We start from the raw sequence: 22,929 nt of genomic DNA on the forward strand, positions 1-22,929 counted from the left end.
ATGGTTGGTTTCTTTGCTTTGAAACTTGAAAAATTTTACAGCCAAGGGACCAGCAATTTGATGAATAGATGATGATATGTAATCAAAAATGAATGGAAATATCATCTTGATTTACCATTTAGCACAAATTTTCTACCTGCTCTATGTTTGAAACTGGTCAGAACTGGCCTCTCACACCTGTCCTAGAAAGTCAGTGTAAAAATAAACAGTCACATTAAGGAAATCTCAAAGCTACAAGGTAATGCATAAAAAGCACCTTTTGAGCATTGGGCCTCATGGAAACAAGGTGGCCAATGCCAGTGACACATGCAAATCACCTTTTAAGTGTTGGGCCTCATGGAGGCAATGACAAATGACCAAGACCTTTAGTGTAATGCTGTGCTTTAGAAGAAGACCCTGCCGAACCAAGTGAGATTGCAGTCGTGGCAGATACAGGTGTCATACAAATGGCACCCATGCCGGTGGCATGTAAAAGCACCCATTACACTCTTGGAGTGGTTGGCGTTAGGAAGGGCATCCAGCTGTAGAAACCATACCAAATCAGACTGGAGTCTGGTCCAGCCTTCCAACTTGCCAGCCCCCAGTCAAACCGTCCAACCCATGCCAGCATGGACAACGTACGATAAATGATGATGAATGTGAATAAAGAAACATAACATTTAACAGAGTAATCTGAATGCTAAATGGTTAAGTACATTATTTATAACCAAAGGAGTATTTGATTCGTTTCCATCTTAAACTGTAACAGGACATTCTTTCCAGCCTTCCATTGATTTTAGCCAAACTATGAACTAATTTGTTACAGCGACCACTGTCCATTATTCTATTGTTGACCACAACCATATGATTTCCTTTGAAAGCATTCTCTTGTAGATATTGACCTGTTGCAGAAGTCAGAAGAGGGACAGACAAATATGTCAGCAATCCAGAGATGTTCACATTAACCAAAGACTGTTTTCTTTGACTTATATCTGGCTCCAAGTTGAATGTGAACTTGCCAAAATAAATGTGTGCCAAGAGATAGACTTGTGATTCCATTCAATAGGAGATGTCTAGGTATGTTAACATGTGGAAATATTGAAATACGTATATTATATTTTTGATTCTTTCTTCCCCACCCCCCAAGACATTTAGACATGATAGAAACGAGTGTATGCATGTGTAAAGAATTACAATTTGAGGTTAATATTCAATTCAAAATATATACACAAACATTTCAGTCAATGTATGTGTATATATATATATACTCTTTTACTCTTACTTGTTTGTCATTTGACTGTGGCCATTCTAAAGCACTGCTTTTAGTTGAGCAAATCGACCCCAGGACTTATTCTTTGTAAGCCTAGTACTTATTCTATTGGTCTCTTTTGCCAAACCACTAAGTTACAGGGACGTAAACACAGACACAAACATATACACACACATACATACATATATATATATATATATATATATATAATATATATATATATATAATGTATATATACACATATATATGATGGGCTCCTTTCAGTTTCCATTTACCAAATCCACTCACAAGGCTTTAGTTGGCCTGAGGCTATGGTAGAAGATGCTTACCCAAGGTACCACACAGTTGGACTGAACCTGGAACTATATGGTTGGTAAGCAAGCTACTTACCACACAGCCACTCCTGCACTTGTATATATATGTGTGTGTGTGTGTGTGTGTGTGTGTGTATAAATATATCTATATATCCAGAAGAAATCTAATAGCTACACAAGTCTAGGGAAATTTGTTGATTGAACATGAATTCTTTATAAAGCAAACAAGGAATTATTCAGTTAAAACAAATCTGTTAATATTTGACAAGTTTACAGGCCATTTGTCACAAAGGTTTTGTGTCAGCTGTTTCGATTCAGTTTCGAACAAGTTTTCATATGAAATTATGGCTAAAATATGAAGCCGTAAGAGCAGAAATAAAGGTTCTTTGATGAGACTCAGCTTTATGATACGTGTCTATAAAATTATTATAAATACAATGAAAGAAGCTGATGCGAAAATGGAAATAAACTTTAAGAGAAGTGAAGTATATAGAAGTGTTTAATTATATGACTGTAATTTGGAGCTTAATTAATAAGTTATGAAGAAAAATGAAAGCCGAATGGTTGTAATGAGATACTAAAGGTATTAAGTAAGAAATTTGTACCAGAACTTGGAAAGAAATTTATGTAAATATGAAGAAAAGGAAATTTAAAATTCCTTTGTTTTAATTGTGGAGGTTGAAACTTGAATAAAATTACCTTAAATAGATCGTCAAATGTCTTTTATCTCACATTAATTTATATTTTCTGAAACAAATTTCAAGTTATGTTCCGCAGTGTGAAGATAAATCTAGGATCTTCTGGAACTCCTTGCCTTCATTTAATATCACTAATTACAAAACTACCTCCTTCCCCATCACTAATCATCTCTTTAGTGAAATTTCTAATTATAAAAGGAACATTAATTAAGCTATTCTATGTTCACCTGATAAATAAATAAATAAATAAATAACACAATGGGGATTCATTTAAGAAGACATAATTGTTTGTAATTTAGGGACAAGACAACAAATCTGTGGGGTGAGGATAAGACAATAGTGTGGACCCTAATATTTGACAGGTATTTTACTTTATTGATCCCAAAAAGATGAAAGGCAAAAACTATCCTAAGCAGAATTTGAACTGAAACTGTAAAGAGCTGGAAGAAATGTTTTAAGACTTTTTGACCTGATGTTTTACCGATTCTGTCAAATGAACGAGATGATGACGTTGGTAACGATGACAATTAGCAATGAGTGTAACATCATCAACATATATGATATAATGATCATTAGTAATGAGTTGAGATAGCCAGGGTTGCTCGGGATTAAAACGACATAGTTTTTATTCTTTTACTTGTTTCAGTCATTTGATTGTGGCCATGCTGGAGCACTGCCTTTAGTCGAATAAAATGAAAGGAAGAAGGAAAGATGGAGAAAGAAAGAAAGAATGAAGGATGGAAGATGCTATACTACAAAGTATATTAAACAATTTTGTGGTTGTGTGGTAAGTAGCTTCTTTACGAACCACATGGGTTCAGTCCCACTGCGTGGCACCTTGGGCAAGTGTCTTCTACTATAGCTTCGGGCCAACCAAAGCCTTGTGAGTGGATTTAGTAGATGGAAACTGAAAGAAGCCCACCGTGTATATATATATATAATATATATATATATATATATATAATATATATATATATATATATATATATATACACGGTGGTATATATATATATATATATATATATATATATATGTATGTGTGTGTATATGTTTGTCCCTCCAACATCGCTTGACAACCAATGCTGGTGTGTTTATGTCCCTGTAACTTAGCGGTTCGGCAAAAGAGACCGATAAAATAAGTACTAGGCTTACACAGAATAAGTCCTGGGGTCGATTTGCTCGACTAAAAAAGGCGGTGCTCCAGCATGGCCACAGTCAAATGACTGAAACAAGTAAAAAAAGTAAGTGAATACTGTGTTCTACTGTGTTGGCAGTGCTCTTACGTCACATGTTGAGGTCGTCTCAACAGGTTTTCTATAGAAACTTCAGACAACCAAAACTGATTCCGTTCTGACGTTTTGTATCCGAGACGCCAGATGTAAACAAACAATGAGATGGAGGATAATCTAAATTTTTTTCATCTTTGGTCACATTGTTTGTTTACATCCAGCATCTCAGATGCAGAACGTCATAACATTATCAGTTCTGGTTGCAGCTTCTTTGGAAAATCTGTAAGAGATGACCTTAATAATACGTGAAATAATTACTTTTTGTTTTGTTTCTTTTCTTTTTTTTCCTTTTTGTTTTTTCTTATAAATCTTTCAATATTGATGAGTTTCTGCCTCACGAAGGAAATAACACTATATAAGTTGATGAACAATGCCAGTGCTGCGTCAGCAAATAATAATAATAATAATAATAATAATAATAATAATAATAATGATAATAATAATGAAAATAATAATAATAATAGTAATAATAATGAAAATAATGAAAATAATAATAATAATAATAATGAAAATAATAATAATAATAATAATAATAATAATAATAATGAAAATAAAAAGAAGAAGGAGGAGGAGAAGGAGGAAGAAGAATTGAAGAAGAAGAAGAAGAAGCAGCAGCTTTCTGATGCTGCACCTGTTAGCATAACGCTGTATGCAATCATTAATATTAACATACTCGTTTGCTTTCTCCTATTGTATCCAGAGTATAAATAAACCATACTTTGGCTAATTAACAAGGTAAAAGTTTAGCAGCTGAATCACCAGCAATGCATCAACTGAGTGAAATAATATCACCATTATTCTTGGTTGCCTATCTCCATGATTGGAATATTCCAAATGGAAGTTGTTATAATCAGAAACATCAATCTGTTGGTTGCAAAAGAGAAAAATTAATGAAATGAATAAGCCACAAGTCTCTATAACCAAGTATCGAACACACACTGGGGATAAGAGAGGAATATTATAGATATATAAAGTCTGGCTGATGCATTGTTCAGGATGGAGATGTAGCCGATAGATGCTGGGGAAAAATATGATGAAGGTAGCTTATTACATTTGATATGCCAGTTTTGAAAAGATTTTGAGTTAAACAAAACATACACACACACAGACACACACACACACGCATATTTTTGTTTTCAATATTTAAGAAAGTGAAAAAAATAATGGTGAGGAACGTGAAGAAGTTCTTGCTTGTATTACCAGGAGATTCAGCGAATTCCTCACATTTCCAATATTCTTCATGGCATCTCGATTAGTATTCTTTTGGCCACTTACCAATCAATGTTCATTTATTTTAACAAACTGATTCATATCTGGTTTCCCCCAAAAGACTCCTACACTTCTACCATTTTCTTCATCTGAATTTGTGTCTAAGTTACAGAACCGAGTGTCATAAAATGACAGGAGTAGAATTCTTTGTAACTGATTGGCTGACCAATTTCTTGTCATTTTCCTAGGATGACCTGCCATAGCTAGCCACAATGGTCATTCATCTTGACCACTACAGACAGCAGAGGCTATTGGAGTAATTCCTGAGAATTTTAAAAATTCAATCCAAATAGTCACGTCTTGATTACAACATAATGTCACATTGTTCCTGCTCTTCACCAACAGATGCGGTTTTAGTGAAAGCTGGGTCGTGTATCTGTTGATCATTCTCAATATTCTGTAACTTCAGAACTGTATATATACCTATTTCTTTACTACCCACAAGGGGCTAAACACAGAGGGGACGAACAAGGACAGACAAACGGATTAAGTTGATTACATTGACTCCAGTGCATAACTGGTACTTAATTTATCGCCCCCGAAAGGATGAAAGGCAAAGTCAACCTCGGCGGAATTTGAACTCAGAACGCAGCGGCAGACGAAATACCGCAAAGCATTTCGCCCGGCGTGCTAACGTTTCTGCCAGCTCGCCGGCCTGTATGTATATTAAACCTACCATAACTATTTGTGAACCTTTGCTCTGCCTCTGTTTGAACCCACAAAGTCAACGTTCACAAATTCGAGGGGATCCTAACATAATGTAAGAATGTTGTCTGTTAGGTCATAGAGCTGTCTCTGAATATTATAAAGGCCCCAAAATCCAAAATCTGTCATGTTCTCACATTGAAATGTTTTGAATGTATCTCTTGAACTGTTGCATTTTCGGGATACTCTGGAGAAGCAGACTTCAAGAAATCCAGGAAGTTCTTTTATTGCAGTATCATTCTGTTTGATCAATATTTTCTCTAATTCGTTGCTGTCTTTCAGTCTAAAACCTGTCAACAGCAAAACGAACCTGTTGAATTTCTTCGCTTTCTTCAGATTGTTCTGCTTTCTTTCACTTGGCCTCTGAGGAAGATTTTCCAGATAATGAATAGCAGATGACAGAAGTGACCAAAAATTCCCAAATCCCTGAATAGATAATATATTTAAAACACAAAATGTGTATTCTTCGTACTCTTTGAGAAGCACCACATTAGCTGCACATTATGAATGCCTACTCTGTCCGAACAGTATTTTCTGTATATTTTTTTTTTCCCAGGAAGTGAATCAATAAAGCTAGTTCCCATCATTGTTATTTCTATCTAACTTTTCAATCTTTAAACACTGTTCATTTCCATTGATACAAGACGTCCTAAAACCTTCCGACATTTGGTTATCAAATACAATTATATCAAACACAATTCCAAAGTCTGCAGATTTTAGAATACATTACAAATTATCTCATTGTTAACTGCCATCTTCTATTCCATTTTTTCTCTTTCCCTCCTTGTTTTATTCTATATTCTATGAACTCATTCACTCTTTCTTTCTTTCTTTCTTTCTTCCCTTTCCTCTTCTTTGACCCTTTTTGACATTCCATGGTTATGCCTTTCCATAATTTTATTTCTCACTTTCTTCTTTATGTAGTCTTTCTCTTTCAGTCATAGACATCATCATCATCATCGTTTAACGTCCGTTTTCCGTGCTAGCATGGGTTGGATGGTTCGACCAGGGTCTGGGAAGCCAGAAGGCTGCACCAGGCTCCAGTCTGATCTGGCAGTGTTTCTACAGCTGGATGCCCTTCCTAATGCCAACCACTCCGTGAGTGTAGTGGGTGCTTTTTACGTGATCACCGGCACAGGTGCCAGGGGAGGCTGGCAGTGGCCATGATTTTTATGTGCCACCGACACAGAAGCCAGTCAAGGTGGCGCTGGCATTGGCCACACTCAGATGGTTCTTTTTATGTGCCACCAGCACAGGTATCACAACTACAATTTGCATTTAATATTTATTGTGATGTTGATTTACTTGACTCAATAGGTCTCCTCAAGCACAGCAGGCCACCCTACGATCCAAGGTAAGCACAGCAGGTCGTTCTGCAATCCAAGGTACTTTGGATGGGCTGGAGCTATGCGAAACTGGTGCAGGAAGCAGCCATGAACTCACACTATTTGTCGGGTCTGTTACCATGTTTACCTTCGACCATCATATATGGCAACAATATGTGATCAGGTTTAGTATCTGATGACTGTACAGCAATTCTGAATCCCTTTGCTAGGGTGTACATGAGGGTGGGACCTGTAGCGAACAGAAATACATCACAGTCCAATGACAGGCAACCTTTTGCAGTACTTTGGTATATGTCCAGCATCATTTTATTTCTTTTAACAAATCCTATGTTATTCAGAAAATGGAAGAATTAGACAACTAAGAACAGACCACACACACACACACACACACACACAGAGAAAATTGCCGAAGAAAGGCTAGATTATTTAAAATAAAAACAGTTGTAAGAGACAAAGAACAAAATGCTGCAAATAACAGCAAGCCATTAGTTTCTGATGTATTCCTGTTCATAACAAAAGAACAGAGAGTCAGAATTGGTGTAAGATCACAGAGTAATAGAGTGTTCGTGTGACCTCCATTCCAACACAGAGTGACAAATGAACTAATTAATTAATGCAAGAGTAATTAAACAAAAGACAAAAAGCTAATACAAAGAAAGTGAGAATAAAAAAAAGTATATTTTATTAATTCTGATCCCCTCTCTTTGGTGTGCAGATTACATTGGTGGGGTTTGCCGAGAGTAGATTTCACAGACAGTTGGTCTTTGACTCTGACAACATTTGTTAATTTTTGGAACTGCTTATTGATCTAAAATAAGGAGGGGAATTAGCAGAGTTGTTAGAGCACAAGACAAAATGATTTTTGGTAGATATATTCTAGTTTCCAGTGTTCTCAGTTCAAATTTCCCCAAAGTCACTTTCACCTTTTGGGCATTTGGCTGGGACAATAAAATAAAGCAACAGTCCAAGACTGAGGAATTGTTAGAAATATCAGTGTATCAAATGAGATACCTTGTGGTATTTGATCCAGTTCTTTAGTAGTAGACATAATCCATCACCCAGGTTAACACCACCTCCAGCACCATCACCATCACCTGATCTCTGGATGCCTTTAGTAGAGTTAGCAAGTATTTAGGACAGGTCCCTGAAGCAATTTCCTTCTCTACTTTCACTAATGTTGGGTAAGGGTCCTAAACAAATTTATGAGAATGGGCACTGCCCTAGTGATTTGAAAACCTCCCTTGACTGAGGATGAATAAGAGTATTTATATATATATATGGCCTTAGGTAGCTAAATGTTGAAGTTTCTGCATAAAAAAGTGAATACAGAAAAACTAAACATATAGACATGTGCACAGACAACTTATGTATGTATGTATGTATGAATATATGAATGTATGTATGTATGTATGTATGTATGAATGTATGTATGAATGTATGTATGAATATATGAATGTATGTATGTATGTATGTATGAATATATGTATGAATGTATGTATGAATATATGAATGTATGTATGTATGTATGTATGAATGTATGTATGAATGTATGTATGAATATATGAATGTATGTATGTATGTATGTATGAATGTATGTATGAATGTATGTATGTATGCATGTATGCGTGTATGTATGTATACACACACACACACACATCCCTATAGATATTCATATATATATATTATAACTGATATATTTAGCGAGCTGCTCATTCACCTGAAATAACTGTTTTTTGAATGGAAATACTTTCAGGCCTTGAGTGAATTTAAGACAAGTATCAGCTAAAATGAAAATATTGCTAATGTTTTTCTTAAGTATGGATACATTACCTGTTTTATATTAGTAAACACTTTCTGATTAAAACCTCCAATTTGTAAAGTAAATGATTAAATTGGAAAACTATCCAGTTAATCATACCCTGGAAGACTAGTTGAAATAGAAATTTGTTGTAATGTATGATTTGTACATGATGCCTCAATATCTGTGTTTAGAAGGAGAATATGTCGCAAATAAATATCTGTAAAAGAGTTGCTCATCTAAGAAGATGGAAGCATTGATCTGGTATGTCAAAACTAGTTAGAATTATTGATTTCAAGTAGAAAATTCTCATGTGTGGGGAAGAGAAAAGAGAAACATCAATGAGAAAGGAAGCAGCTTTCTATTGGATAACACAAAAGGCATTAAAAATATACATCATCTGGAAGGAAGAGATGAAGGACGAGTCTTGGAAATTACTACCGAAAGTGAAACAAATAAGATAAGCCTAACGCAAAGAGGATAAAATAAAAAGAAATAAAAAGAAGACGCCATTCAGAAACATAAAATTACAAGGAAACAAACATGCGGCAAAAATATGAAACATCAGTTGGGGTTTAGTGCATGATTGAAAGCAAGGTTGTGCCTGGATGCAGGGGTAAGTCAAAAAGTCTGTACAAATTATTTCAATTCCACTCAAAGAAATTGAAAGCCTTTCTATTGGTTTCTGACATATCGGTTCCTTGTAGTTCAGGTGCAGCTAATAACTTATACAATAATTGTGATGTACAAAAACAGGCAGTACAGCTGATAAATTCTTCTTGATAATATTAGGTTCTGTTAAAAGAATTCTACACACACACACACATATGCACTGTATATTTTATATACGGTGCATGAGTGTGTGTGTTTATACATACATGTATATATATATATATATATGTATAAAGTAAGATATAAGTTAGAGGTTATGCAACCATCTAAGGGATATATATATCCATAGGCACTCCTGGTGTATTACCTCATTATGTATAGTTCTCGTTGAAAGGTATACAGTAGTAGGTAATTTGGTACGATCGTTTCGCACTGTTGTAAAACTGTTGTAATACTTACAACATTTAATAAAATGATGTAGTGTGAAATGATCGTACCAAATTACTGGAGTTATTCTTGTTGCTCATTTTGATTATAATCACCCCATGGATTTATATGGATAACACCATACAGAATTCTGGTACATCTAACTTAAGTACCATATTCATTTGAATCTAAATTTTGCTGAACTTATATATATATATATATATATCATCATCATCATTGTCGTTTAACGTCTGCTTTCCATGCTAGCATGGGCTGGACGATTTGACTGAGGTCTGGCGAACCAGATGGCTGCACCAGGCTCCAATCTGATCTGGCAAAGTTTATATATATATATATATATAAATACATGTAAACACATACATGTTTCACACACACACACACATATATATATATATATTATATATATATATATATATATATATATATATATATATAAATACATGCAAATGCATATGTGATTCATATACTGTATGTGTGCATATGCGTGGTATATGTTTCTATATATACACTGGGTTGGTCCAAATGTCCTTTAGGCTTTTCTTGACCCCAGACTTGAAGCACTCTAATAAGCAGCTAATTTCAGTCTGTTCATTAGGCATGCACACTAACTGGATACTCGACACTTCATTGTAGTCCAACGTAAACTTGTCACATGACAGGTTGCGTTTTGTGCGCTTGGATTCACCTTGGAAATGGAGAACCAAAACGAACATTATCAACACCTAATGTTTTCTTTTATTTAAAAAAAAGGCAATAAAGAGGTAGAAACCTACTACAAGACATGATGCACAGTTACACAATGATTGTATGCGAAGAGGTTTACAAGATTTCAGATGGGATAGTTTTGGGTTCAAGTCGCACCTTGCTCTGGCCAGGCAGCTGAGCTTAACAGTGATAAAATGAAAGAGATGTTAACACCAACCCCGTTAGATGTCCCAGGATGATTGTACATGTTCTCCAAATACCCAAGCTAAGTGTTGAAAACCATCTGCTTAAACTTGGTTATATCAGCTGGTTTCTGTTTGGGTCTCACATTATTTAAGAGAGGAATTTCCTGTGATTTGTTGCAGAAACATGAAGAAAATTACCCTTTTTCTCAAGGGAGTAGTGGACAAGGGAGTAGTGAAAGCGCCTGGCTCAGTGGTTAGAGCATCAGGCTCACAACCATGAGGTAGTGAGTTCGATTCCTGGATCAGGCTCTGTGTTGTGTTCTTGAGCAAGACACTTTATTTCATGTTGCCCTTGTTCACCCAGCCGTAGAAATTAGTTGCGACATCACTGGTGCCAAGCTGTATCAGCTTTTGCTTTTCCCTTGGATAACATCGGTGGCATGGAGAGTGGAGGCTGGTATGCATTGGCAACTGCCAGTCATCCATAAAATAACCTTATCCAGACTTGTGCCTTGGAGGGTAACTTTGTAGGTGCAATCTCATGGTCATTCATGACTGAAGGAGGTCTTTACTCTAGTGACAAGGGATGAAAAATGAATCATCTATAACAATATGAAGTGCAAATAATCATGAACGAAGCATGGTGAGCAACCACAAACATCCTCCAAAGCAGGACTTCACCTGAAGAAGGTTCTGCTTTTGACTCGATAGGATTTTAGAACGGTGTAGTCTTAAGTTTCTTCCTATGGACAAAACCATCAATTCAGATATGTTAGACAAATTAGACACAATGATCTCCCTGAAGCTTTCAACACCTATTAACTGTAAGGGCATTCCATGACTTCCATCATGACAATGCCACACAACACACTTTGTCACAAACATAGCAGACGTTGCTGGGTGGAAAGTTTTGCCACGATTTTCATGTTTGCTTGAACTTGCAACAACAGATTTCAACTTGTTTCAATCTCTCCAAAATTCACTGAATGGACAGACCTTCAGTTCTGAAGAGGTTGTGAAAATTCACGTGGAAGAAAATTTTTTTTGACAGCAAAAACAGAAAATTCATTGAGCAAACAATAATAGATCTGCTCATGTGATGGCAGAAGATTCTGGAACAAAATAGTAATTATATCATTGATTGAATAAAGAGCTTTGTGTCTTCTTTTTGCTTAAAAGATGTAAATAAACTTATTCACCAACCCAACATATATATATATATATATATATATTTATATACCTCTGTGTATGTGTATAGTATATCACCATTTTCACGTTTGCTTTTCCATTTTCTGTGCTTGCATGAGTTAGCTGGAGTTTGAGTCAGATTTGCTATGGGTAGACACTCTTCTTGTCTCAAACCAGATTCTGTTACTGCCAAACAAAGTAATATTTCTACACGCCCAGCCACAATTTTGCAGAACATTGAAAACAAATTACATTGCCTGTATGACAGTGACAACCATCACGCAATGTGAAGAAAAGGAAACACAGACATACACACGTATATACACACACAACTCACTCCCCCAATATAAATAAATATATATTAAGGGAGGAAGCACTCCGTCGGTTACGACAATGAGGGTTCCGGTTGATCCGAATCAACGGAACAGCCTGCTCGTGAAATTAACGTGTAAGTGGCTGAGCACTCCACAGACACGTGTACCCTTAACATAGTTCTCGGGGATATTCAGCGTGACACAGAGAGTGACAAGGCCGGCCCTTTGAAATACAGGTACAACAGAAACAGGAAGTAAGAGTGAGAGAAAGTTGTGGTGAAAGAGTACAGCAGGGATCACCACCATCCCCTGCCGGAGCCTCGTGGAGCTTTAGGTGTTTTCGCTCAATAAACACTCACAACGCCTGGTCTGGGAATCGAAACCGCGATCCTATGACCGCGAGTCCGCTGCCCTAACCACTGGGCCATTGCGCCTCCACAAATATATATATATATATATCAGTAGAACATATAAATGAGGTGAGAGGATAGATGTTTATTCCATTTGTTTACAGCTGTTTCATAATCTTGGTTAGTCAACATTCACTTGTATATAAAATATCCATAAAATATATTTATAAAGAAATATATAAGCAGGTGTACCCCCATGATATACAAGGGGTGTTGTGATGGAAACTGAAAAGCTTTTTTCAGCTCCTGTCTACTGTATTTACTTACGTGGCTTTGGTCAGTCTGGAGCAATTATTAGAAGATATGCAGTGGGCCTGAACCTAAAACCATGTGGCCAGGAAACAAATTTCTTAACCACATAGCTATGCCTGTTCCCACTAATGGTAAAGGGTAAAAACCCCACTTCAGTCATGAATGACCATGGGATTGTACCTAGAACGTTCCCCCCCAATACACAAATCTGTGCAAGACCAGCAGATGCCTATACTAACCAGCCTTTCCTCTCTGTGCCACCAATGTTATCCAAGGGAAAGGCAAAGGGGCTGATACAGCTTGGCACCAGTGATGCCACAATTCATTTCTACAGCTGAGTGAACTGGAGCAACGTGAAATAAAGTGTCTTGCTCAAGAACACAACACACAGCCTGGTCCGGGGATTGAAATCACAGCCTCACTATTGTAAGCCCAATGCTCTAACCACTGAACCATTATGTACATATAAAATACATACAAGCACCCCAGCATTATAAACGCCTCAGCTTAAGGAAATTATAAAGTATAATTACTTTGTAGTTTTGCCCTTATGGAAATCCAGATAAATTTTAACTAGTTTCTTCTTAGCTGAAATGTCAAGGAGTAGCATTTTGTTTAAGATCACAGTTTAGTTAATGATATGTGGTATTATAATAATCATGATACATACAAATATATGTGTGTGTTTATGTCACTGAGATTATAGAGCATAGGGTAGAAAATTTGACCATGAAGTTTTGTGTCTGTATATTTTCTGACTGCCCTTCATCTGCCTGTCTGATGAAGGGCAGCAAACCAAAACTTTGAGGTCACAGTCAACCTTTTCTTTGTAAAAGCATGTGTGTGTGTGTGTGTGTGAGAGAGAGAGTGAGAGAGAGAGAGAGAAGAGAGAGAGAGTATATTTATATATATTATGTGGTAAGGGTTCAACAAGTCGGATATTACTTGATCAGCTAAGAAAGTAAGGATAATGTTATAATAAAAATCAAGAGTCTTGTTAATAACTGCTACCCAGGGTTTCATGGGTGAAACATTTATTTTACCATTTGGTCAACCTGGAAAATGGTGAAATAAATGTTTTGACTATAAAACACTGGGTAGCTGTAATTAACAAGATTTTTGGTTTTTTTATTATAACATTATATATATGTGTGTGTGTGTGTGTGTGTGTATATATATATATATATATATATATATGTTCATCATAAAATTTATATCATCGTGATAAGTTCAATATTTCAAAGAAAGCATGGTCACTCTGATGACTGCAGCGAAGTAAATGACGATAATGGGAGAGCGGAGGTGGGGGGGGGGGGTAGAAAAAAAAGAATTAAGATACAAATTGAGTGATGTTGAGTGTGTTAGTGTAGGAAAATGGTAACATTCACAGACAGCAGAAAATAGATTACGGACATAATCACACACACACACACACGCATACACACAAATATGGGAGTAGGTGGACGTGTGTGTGTGTGATGTATTGAAAACTGTAATATTTTGCTGTGGTGATGATGCTGATAGGCTGTATGGTAATGGAACTGGGTGTGGTGGTCATGGTGGGGGCGGTTGTACATAACAACAGTTAGGAGTTGATGGTAAAGTATTTACTTTCGGGGGGACTATAATTTGAAAAAAAAAGATAATAATACTACTCAATGGCTTGGGGCAAATAATTGTCTTCTGTTAAATTGTTATCTTCCTAAATTTCAATTCTCAAAAAGTCACTAATAACTTTGGAACAAAATCAAAGACAATGGTATATAAATTATAGATTTACAGATACAATATTTAGAACTTTTTAAAGAATTGACAGCACAGCGTTGTCTCTCTTGTTAAGGTTCGTGCCATACAAGCTACCCTCTGATATAAAAATAAAGATGTCATACAATGCATTATGAATATTTAAAACCTTCTCAACATGTTCTATATTTAAGAGATGAGGAATTATATACATTATTTACATTTGACGGATATTTGTCCTCATCTTGTTGATAACACATTGTTTCGGCTGATATACCCTCCAGCCTTCATCAGGTGTCTTGGGGAAATTTCAAACCTGGGTTCTCATTCCTAAAGTAGTTTTTTATGTTATTATTATTATTATTATATGCCCATGGGCATATGGCATAGTGGTTAAGAGCATGGGCTACTAACCCCAAGATTCCGAGTTTGATTCCAGGCAGTGACCTGAATAATAATAATAATAATAATAACAACAACATTGAAAAATACCCTAGGAATGAGAACCCAGGTTCGAAATTTCCCCAAGACACCTGATGAAGGCTGGAGAGTATATCAGCCATAACGTTAAGTAACAACAAAGAAGATGAGGACAAATATCCGTCAAATGTAAATAATGTAAATAATGTACTTATCAACATGGTCATGCCATGGCAGAATAATATCCCGGTATCTTTTATCATTGATTTGTTTCAGTCATTAGACTGTGGCCAAGCTGGGGCACCACCTTGAGGAATTTTAGTCCAGTGAATCGAATATCAGTGCTTATTTCTAAAAGCTTGCTGCTTATTCTATTTGTCTCTTTTGCCGAACTGCTAAGTTACGAGGATGAAAACACACCAATACCGTTGTCAAGCAGTGGTGAAAGACAAACACAGACACAAAGACACACACACAGATATGTATATATTTGACAGATTTCTTTCAGTTTCTGTTTACCAAATCCACTCACAAGACTTTGGTCAGCCTGAGACTATAGTAGAAGACCCAGAAATATGTAGTAGGGAAGCAAACTTCTCACCACATAACCATGCCTGCACCAAGAATAATCTTTGATTTCATTCCTCATGCTAGCAGGGTGCAAAGAGCACCATATGAGTGTGATCGTTGACAGAGCACTTGTGACCGTGCTAGTAGGGTACCAAGAGCACCATCTGAGCATGATCATTGCCAGAGCGGTTAACTGGCTTCCGTGCCGGTGGCATGTAAAAGGGCACCATTCAAGCGTGATCGTTACCAGTGTCGCCTTACTGGCACCTGTGCCGGTGGCATGTGTAAAAAGATTCGAGCGAGGTCATTCCAGTACCGCCTGACTGGCCCCCATGCCGGTGACACATAAAAAGCACCCACTACACTCTCGGAGTGGTTGGCGTTAGGAAGAGCATCCAGCTGTAGAAACTCTGCCAGATCAAGATTGGAGCCTGGTGCAGCCATCTGGTTCACCAGCCCTCAGTCAAAATCGTCCAACCCATGCTGGCATGGAAAGCGGACGTTAAACGATGATGATGATGAATTTTAATAATCACAAAGAGAAGATGAAGAGAAGTGAAGCAGTGTTTTCTCGAAGGTAATTAAGTGGAGCTCTTGCTACAGTGAATTCACTTTAACCCTTTGGCATTCAGATTCCTCTGTCAAATGTAATTCTTATTTATTCATAATGTTTGAAATTAATAATGCACCATCTTATAACTTCAAGGTTTTAATGATAAGATTGTATATTCTTAAAATGACATTGTAGGGTAGGTGTGAGACACCAGATCTAGCCAGTTTGAACATAAAAACAAGTCAAATATCTTGGCCAGGTACAGCTGGTTTAAATACAAAAGGATTAAAGATAGAATAAAAGATTACAACTCTCAAGTTCAGAAGAAGCAACACGCATGAAACAAAGAATATTGCTTTCAAGGATATTCTCTCCTAACATTACACATCCAGTACTCCCTACATGAACTTTACACCATCTCAAGAAAATAAATGGTTAAAATAAATGGTTAAAAAAAAAGTAGAATTTCAAAAGACATGTATTTCATGATTCTGTTTAAACTTCCAGCAATCTTATAACCATCAAATTAACCAAAACAATTTTGTGAGTTTTAATAACATTAAAAAGTCGCTCCCATTTCTGTTACTAAAATTCAGTTTCATCTTACAGTACATGATTCACTTGGAGTGGGGTATACATCATCAGCTTGATCAGGAATAGTGAAAAAACATTACATTTTAGTTATGCCCCTTGTTAATTATGCTCCTCTCCAGCACTCCCCTCTTAACCCTTTCATTACTGTATTTATTTTGAGATGCTTTGTGTTTCTTTCAATTACTTTAAATATAACAAAGAATTTAGTAAAATAACTTGGTTATCATTAAGCTAGTGTTAGGAACATAAATTGTGACTAAGGTTTGGTGGAAGATTTTAATTCAGAACTTTTGAAAATAAGACATTTGTACTCAGAGCCAGAGGCAGTTTCAGCCGGGTCGGTATCGAAAGGGTTAACACACCAGGTCAGAGAAAAATTACTATTCTTGGTCAAACAATCACAGGGGTTAAAGACTATATTCCATAGTTTCAGTCTCTACAAAATTGGATGACAGCATGTAAAAATTTCATGTGAAAAACTACCTGAAAGTGTACCACCAACAGCCAATATTTAACCTCAGTCAAAGAGACAGAAATTTTCCAAGTGTTGCAGCCTCTGTGCTGGTCATCCGCTCCGGCTAGAGAAGAGCAGCACATTGAACTCTGACTCAGAGAATCTGAACTCAACCCCATCCACTGTTAACCATGACAATCAGCAGTGTATGGCCACCAGACACTGGTCATTGTTTCTCATTGGGGAAGAATTAGAACTAAGATTCTGAAGTGCATTTTTAACCACTTCTGCCAGATACTGTTGAAAGTGTAGCAGGCCTTAAGGTAGACATCAACTCCCAGTGGGGAGAAACTTCCATATAGTCACAACCATTCCCAGAGAATATCTGACAGTACAAAGTGTTAGAATCTATGGCATCCAAGTATATAACAGGCAAACACAATTTCTCCATTGACAACAATGCTGATGGAATCATAGAAACCATTGTCTGCAAAGAACTATATTAAACAAGTTGAGTTGATGGTAGCATATTTACCCAGTTTTCATATAATTGAGATTATCTTTTCGAAAATCTGATATTAATAATTTTGTTTCTTTATATTTCACATTATATTTGGTGGAAGATTAAGATCTATACAATTTTGAAATGTTCCTAACCTTACAATCACCGTGATCACAGAAAAATCAACATTTTTCCTACAAAATAGCAAGGAGACTGACTTTTATTGCATTTATACTGAGACTGTATAAACATTTTGCAACAATAACAAACAATTACTAATGGACTAACAAAATTTGTTTCCAGAAAAATCTGCAAAAGCTGAAGAGTTAATGGTACACAACTATCTTGAATTACAACAACTCAAATTTTGTTCAACATTTATTGAATATTTGTTCTTCCAACATATATACATACATACATACACATATATATATATATCATCATCATCATTTTTAGCATCCAACTCACAAACACACATACACACACACACACACACACACATCATGTTTACAACACAATTCTTGGTTTATAAACAGTATTGTAGAGTCAATACCTCCATCTTATCAATCATGCTATATTATATTGGTATGACAAAGGACGACAGTGGGGCTTTTCTATATGCTATACTTTAGCTCCAGCAAAGAGTCCACTTAACTTATCATGACGCTCTCCCCATCACTCTTTCTCGCTCTCTGGCGCATGACTCACCTGCTTTCTATTCCCTCTGCACCACCCTCCTCACCCTCTTTATTATTGTGGGTGGACCATTTACACTCAGGTCACTCTACTTCCACCCTACCCATCATCCACCCATATTTCACTAGTATTTCTTGCCTTCCACATATTCTGGGGCTCTGCCATAACTCTGTCCTTATTCTTCTCACCCCTGCTATTTCAGAATACACTGGCCACCCCTATCACTCATCCAATTGTCACATCGCACCCTCATTCATACCATTTAAACCCCTGTCACTCATGCGTCTGATGAGTGAGTAGGACATAGGGTTGCGATGTCTCTTTACTCATGATAAAGACAGATTTTCACCAATTCTCATCTATTTCCAAACAAATTAATATTTTCACAAGGCCAGACATGTTTTGACAAAAATAATATTTAAGAAAAAGAGACACAATTCTCCCCACTGCACACATACATATATACATCTGTGTGTGTGTGTGGGGGGGGTTTAAGGGTTATGGACTTCTTTCAGTTTCTCCCTATCAAATCCATTTACAAAACTTTGGTTGGCTCGAAGCTAGAGTAGAAGACACTTGGCCAAAGTACCAAGCAGTGGGATTGAACCCTCACCATGTATGTAACTGGAAAGCAAACTGCCCAACTACTTAGCCACGCCTGCGCTTATATCATAGACTCTTTCGTATACGACAGATGAAGGATGATTAGTTTACTGTGATTAAATGATTGTGTTTGTGCATCAGTTCATCAGTCCCTCAAACAAATTGATATTACCTGGACAGGTGTGCAGAGTGGTACGTGTCAGATATTGGAAGGATAACACAGCAACGTCAAATGAAGTGCATTGCTCAAGAAAACAATTCACGTCTTGGTCTGGGAAATGCAGCCACAATCTTGTGATTGAGAGTGCAATGCCCTAACCATTAGGCCATGTGCCTATATGTGTTTGTGTATGCATGTGTATATATATGAATATATATATGTATTTCTTTACTACCCACAAAGGGCTAAACACAGAAAAGCCAAACAAGGACAGACAAACGGATTAAGTTGATTACATCGATCCCAGTGCATAACTGGTACTTAATTTATCGACCCCGAAAGGATGAAAGGCAAAGTTGACCTTGGCAGAATTTGAACTCAGAACATAATGGCAGACGAAATATGACTAGACATTTCGCCCGGCGTGCTAACGTTTCTGCCAGTTCGCCGCCTTATGTGTGTATATATATATATGTGTGTATATATACATATATATATGAACATATATATATATGTATGTATATATATGTATATATACTTATATATCTATATGTCTGTGTATGTGTATATATATGAATATATATGTGAATATATATATGTGTACATATATATATATGTATGTATATATGAATATATATATATATATATATATATATATATATATATGAATATAATGTATATATATATGTATGTGTATATACAAAACTTTCATTAAAATTTACAGCCCAAAAAATCTGTTCCGCGTTAGATATCAATACAGGTGCATTGAACTAGAATAAATCTAAACTTGTATAATTTTTGTAACCAAAAAGTAATTGATGCTTAAAATTTGGCACAAGTATCATTTTGCTATAACATTTTTTTTTTTAAATGATAAACATAAGAATATAAAAAAAGAGGATGAAATAAAAATAATTTGTTAAATATAAGAAAATCAAATCAATATAAACAAACTTTTATCAGAAAGCAATAAATAAAACGAAATTATAAAAGTAGAAAAAGAAATAATAATAATAATAATGGTAATAATAATGATAATAATAATAATAATAATAATAATAATAAACAAAAGCAGGGTTTGAGGGTATTCATTGCATACTCAAATACATAGTTTTGAAATTTTGATATCATGTGAAGCATCTGCAGATAAGTGTGTAGAATATTTGCTACCTTTTTTTGTTACTTAGATATTAGACTAACATCTTCAAGGATTGCATTTCTTTTAGCTCTGATGAGTGCCAGCTAACATTTGTGTTATTGCATTGAAGGTTTATAATTGTATTCATCATACACACCTACGTATCAATTATATTCTACACGCTTGTAACATCTGGCTGAAGTGAGCACTTAAGCCTTTGTATAATAAAACAAATGATAGTTTGTGTGTGTGTGTGCATATATGTATATACATATGTATATATACACACACACACATATATATATATATATATATAAATACACACACACACGCATACATTTGTATATCTGTCTATATATAGGAAATGCAAACAATGCTGAGACTTATGTATATGCAGATAAAATTTATGTAGCGTTTATGATGAAAGTTATTCTTTATAAAGCTATATGAAGCGTTTCCTAATTAAAAACAATTAAAGTCAATTAAATTCATTTTATATTCACTTCATATTATGTAAATCTCTGTCTCTTTCTCTGTGTGTGCATGTATGTGTATTTAGGTATATATATATGTATATATATATGTGTGTGTATGTATATATATCTCTGTATATGTTTGCACATATGTATATTCACATGCACACATACACAAGAAAAGTGGACAGATGTATGTAATTCCATGACAGCTTAGATTCCAATGAAAATTTGTGATTTCATTCATTTATTTTGAATTTCTCTCATTAGAAATTGGTTTTAAAAACCAACTTGCTAGTGGCTAGTTTTATCAACTACAAGGCTGGAAGAGATATAAAAATAGTCCTTCTTCAGCATTACAAGCCATATTGCTTTTAATATTCAAATAAGGACTAAATAAATAGTTCCAATACCTTCTTTTGTTAACAAGAAAATTCCTTATTTCATATTCTTGCTTCAAAAATAGCAGGGATTTTCTGAATTACTTTAAAATGATTTTGTTGTGGTAAAAATTGTGATCATTCACTCATCTCATTGAATTAATTTATTCAAATTTATTATTTTTTTTGTATGAAAATTTAAATTTGTGGCCAATGATAAATCTTGTTGGTTAGTGGTTCTATTTTTGTTGATTTGAAGTAGCAAATACAATACTCACCTCCATCGTTGTGCCTTCTTCTAACAGACGCGCTCGTGTTATCAATAGCTGGAAAATTGAAGAAAAAAGAAAGGTAACAGAAATATATATATAAAAAATAATAAATAAATATAAATAAAAATAAAAAGTGTCTTTGTTTTGATTTTTAATTTTGTGATTTTGTAAAAGTTCATTTTTTTTATAATGTGATATATAAATAAATAATTCACTAAAAAAAGTAAAGCAAATATTTTCTGTGTTCATCTGTCCATCAATAAAAGCAAAGTTGCACAGATCTTAAAGAAAATGTTTCACATTTGAATTAGAAATTACCAAATCAATGGTTTTCTTTCAAAAACTCTCATATCTTCATATTATTTTGTTTCTCTATAAGTTTTAAAAAACTGAAGAAAACATTTGTGATAGTCTATTTTCTTTTTCATAATATATTTTTTTAAAGTTTCAGAAATTGTTTTATATTTAGCTGTAATTTCCATGATTTTTTTCTTCTTCTTTTGCTAATAACTTACATATTTTATGATGAAACGAGCATCTAATTTCAAGTGATTGAGCAATTCTCTTGTAGATGCAGGTAAGTGCCAATTTAAGAGAAAATATAGGCAAAAGATTAATAAAACTAATATTACTGAACAAAGAATAAAACTGAATAATGGTGATGCTACCCTGTGGATCTGTGCAACTCTGTTGATGGGAACAAACCAGAGAGTGTAGAAAATATAGATTGCAACATTATGTAATAGCAATGGTACTTTATCGTTACGATGATGCTCATATGGAAAACCGTTCCTGGCCATGTTTAATATTAAATAGGATTACCATTTTAGTGAAGAAATTGTATGAGACAAAATTGTAAATGGGAACCATTTAGGATGAATATTTAGCCATCAGATTACAAGAAATCAAAAATCAACAGTTTCCATATGAGACATCTAGGATTACCATTGCAAACATTTACAAAAGAAAAAAACGGGTGCAAAAACTGTTTTTAAAAATTATTATTTGCTTTGTGTTGTTCATGGAGGTTATGACTTTGGTACAAAGAATGAGAAAGGTTTAAAGATCTTTTGGAGTTCTGTGATGCAACTGATCTAACAAACCAACCAATCAGTTGCTTCTTCACCTACAGATTCGGCAAACACACACGAGTCAGATCAATTCTATCATCACCAAGAAATACAAAAGGCAGACTATTGTAAATATAAAAGACTTTTCTAGCAAAGAATGCACTACCAAACATAGATTAGAGATTTAGAATTAGGGAGAGTCAGGGGCAGTAGACAACATGGAGAAGGAAGACATGGAAAATAAGACAACCTGTGCTTGGCCGTAGGGTTACAGAAATTCTACATGATGTATGTGATTGTAGGAAGGAGGAATTAGAAACTTGTAGCCTAGTTGCTAACACAGAGTTCCTATAAGCTAACCTAGTGAGGGCTACAGATCAGATAGATGTGGCTTGTGCTAGATCTCAGCCAAACCAAAGACATGGGAGATAGATCTTTAAAAGCTAAGAGATTGGCGTGGAAAACTCGCAACATGGAAGTAGTGGACATTACCAAGTAGCTAAAATTGAAGTCAGGCATC

The 22,929-nt window shown here is 35.3% G+C and overlaps 1 protein-coding gene across 1 annotated transcript in view; it reads right to left on the reverse strand.

The window, feature by feature from the left end:
* Nucleotides 1–22,929, reverse strand: part of LOC115217811 (hemicentin-1) — a 342,388-nt gene that overhangs the window by 66,873 nt on the left and 252,586 nt on the right. Inside the window, exon 8 of the mRNA XM_036508071.1 lies at nt 21,346–21,393. Within this exon, the coding sequence (XP_036363964.1) occupies nt 21,346–21,393 (48 nt within the window). The remainder of the gene's footprint in view (nt 1–21,345; nt 21,394–22,929) is intronic.

This window comes from Octopus sinensis, linkage group LG12, assembly GCF_006345805.1.
Source record: "Octopus sinensis linkage group LG12, ASM634580v1, whole genome shotgun sequence".
NCBI lineage: Eukaryota > Metazoa > Mollusca > Cephalopoda > Octopoda > Octopodidae > Octopus > Octopus sinensis.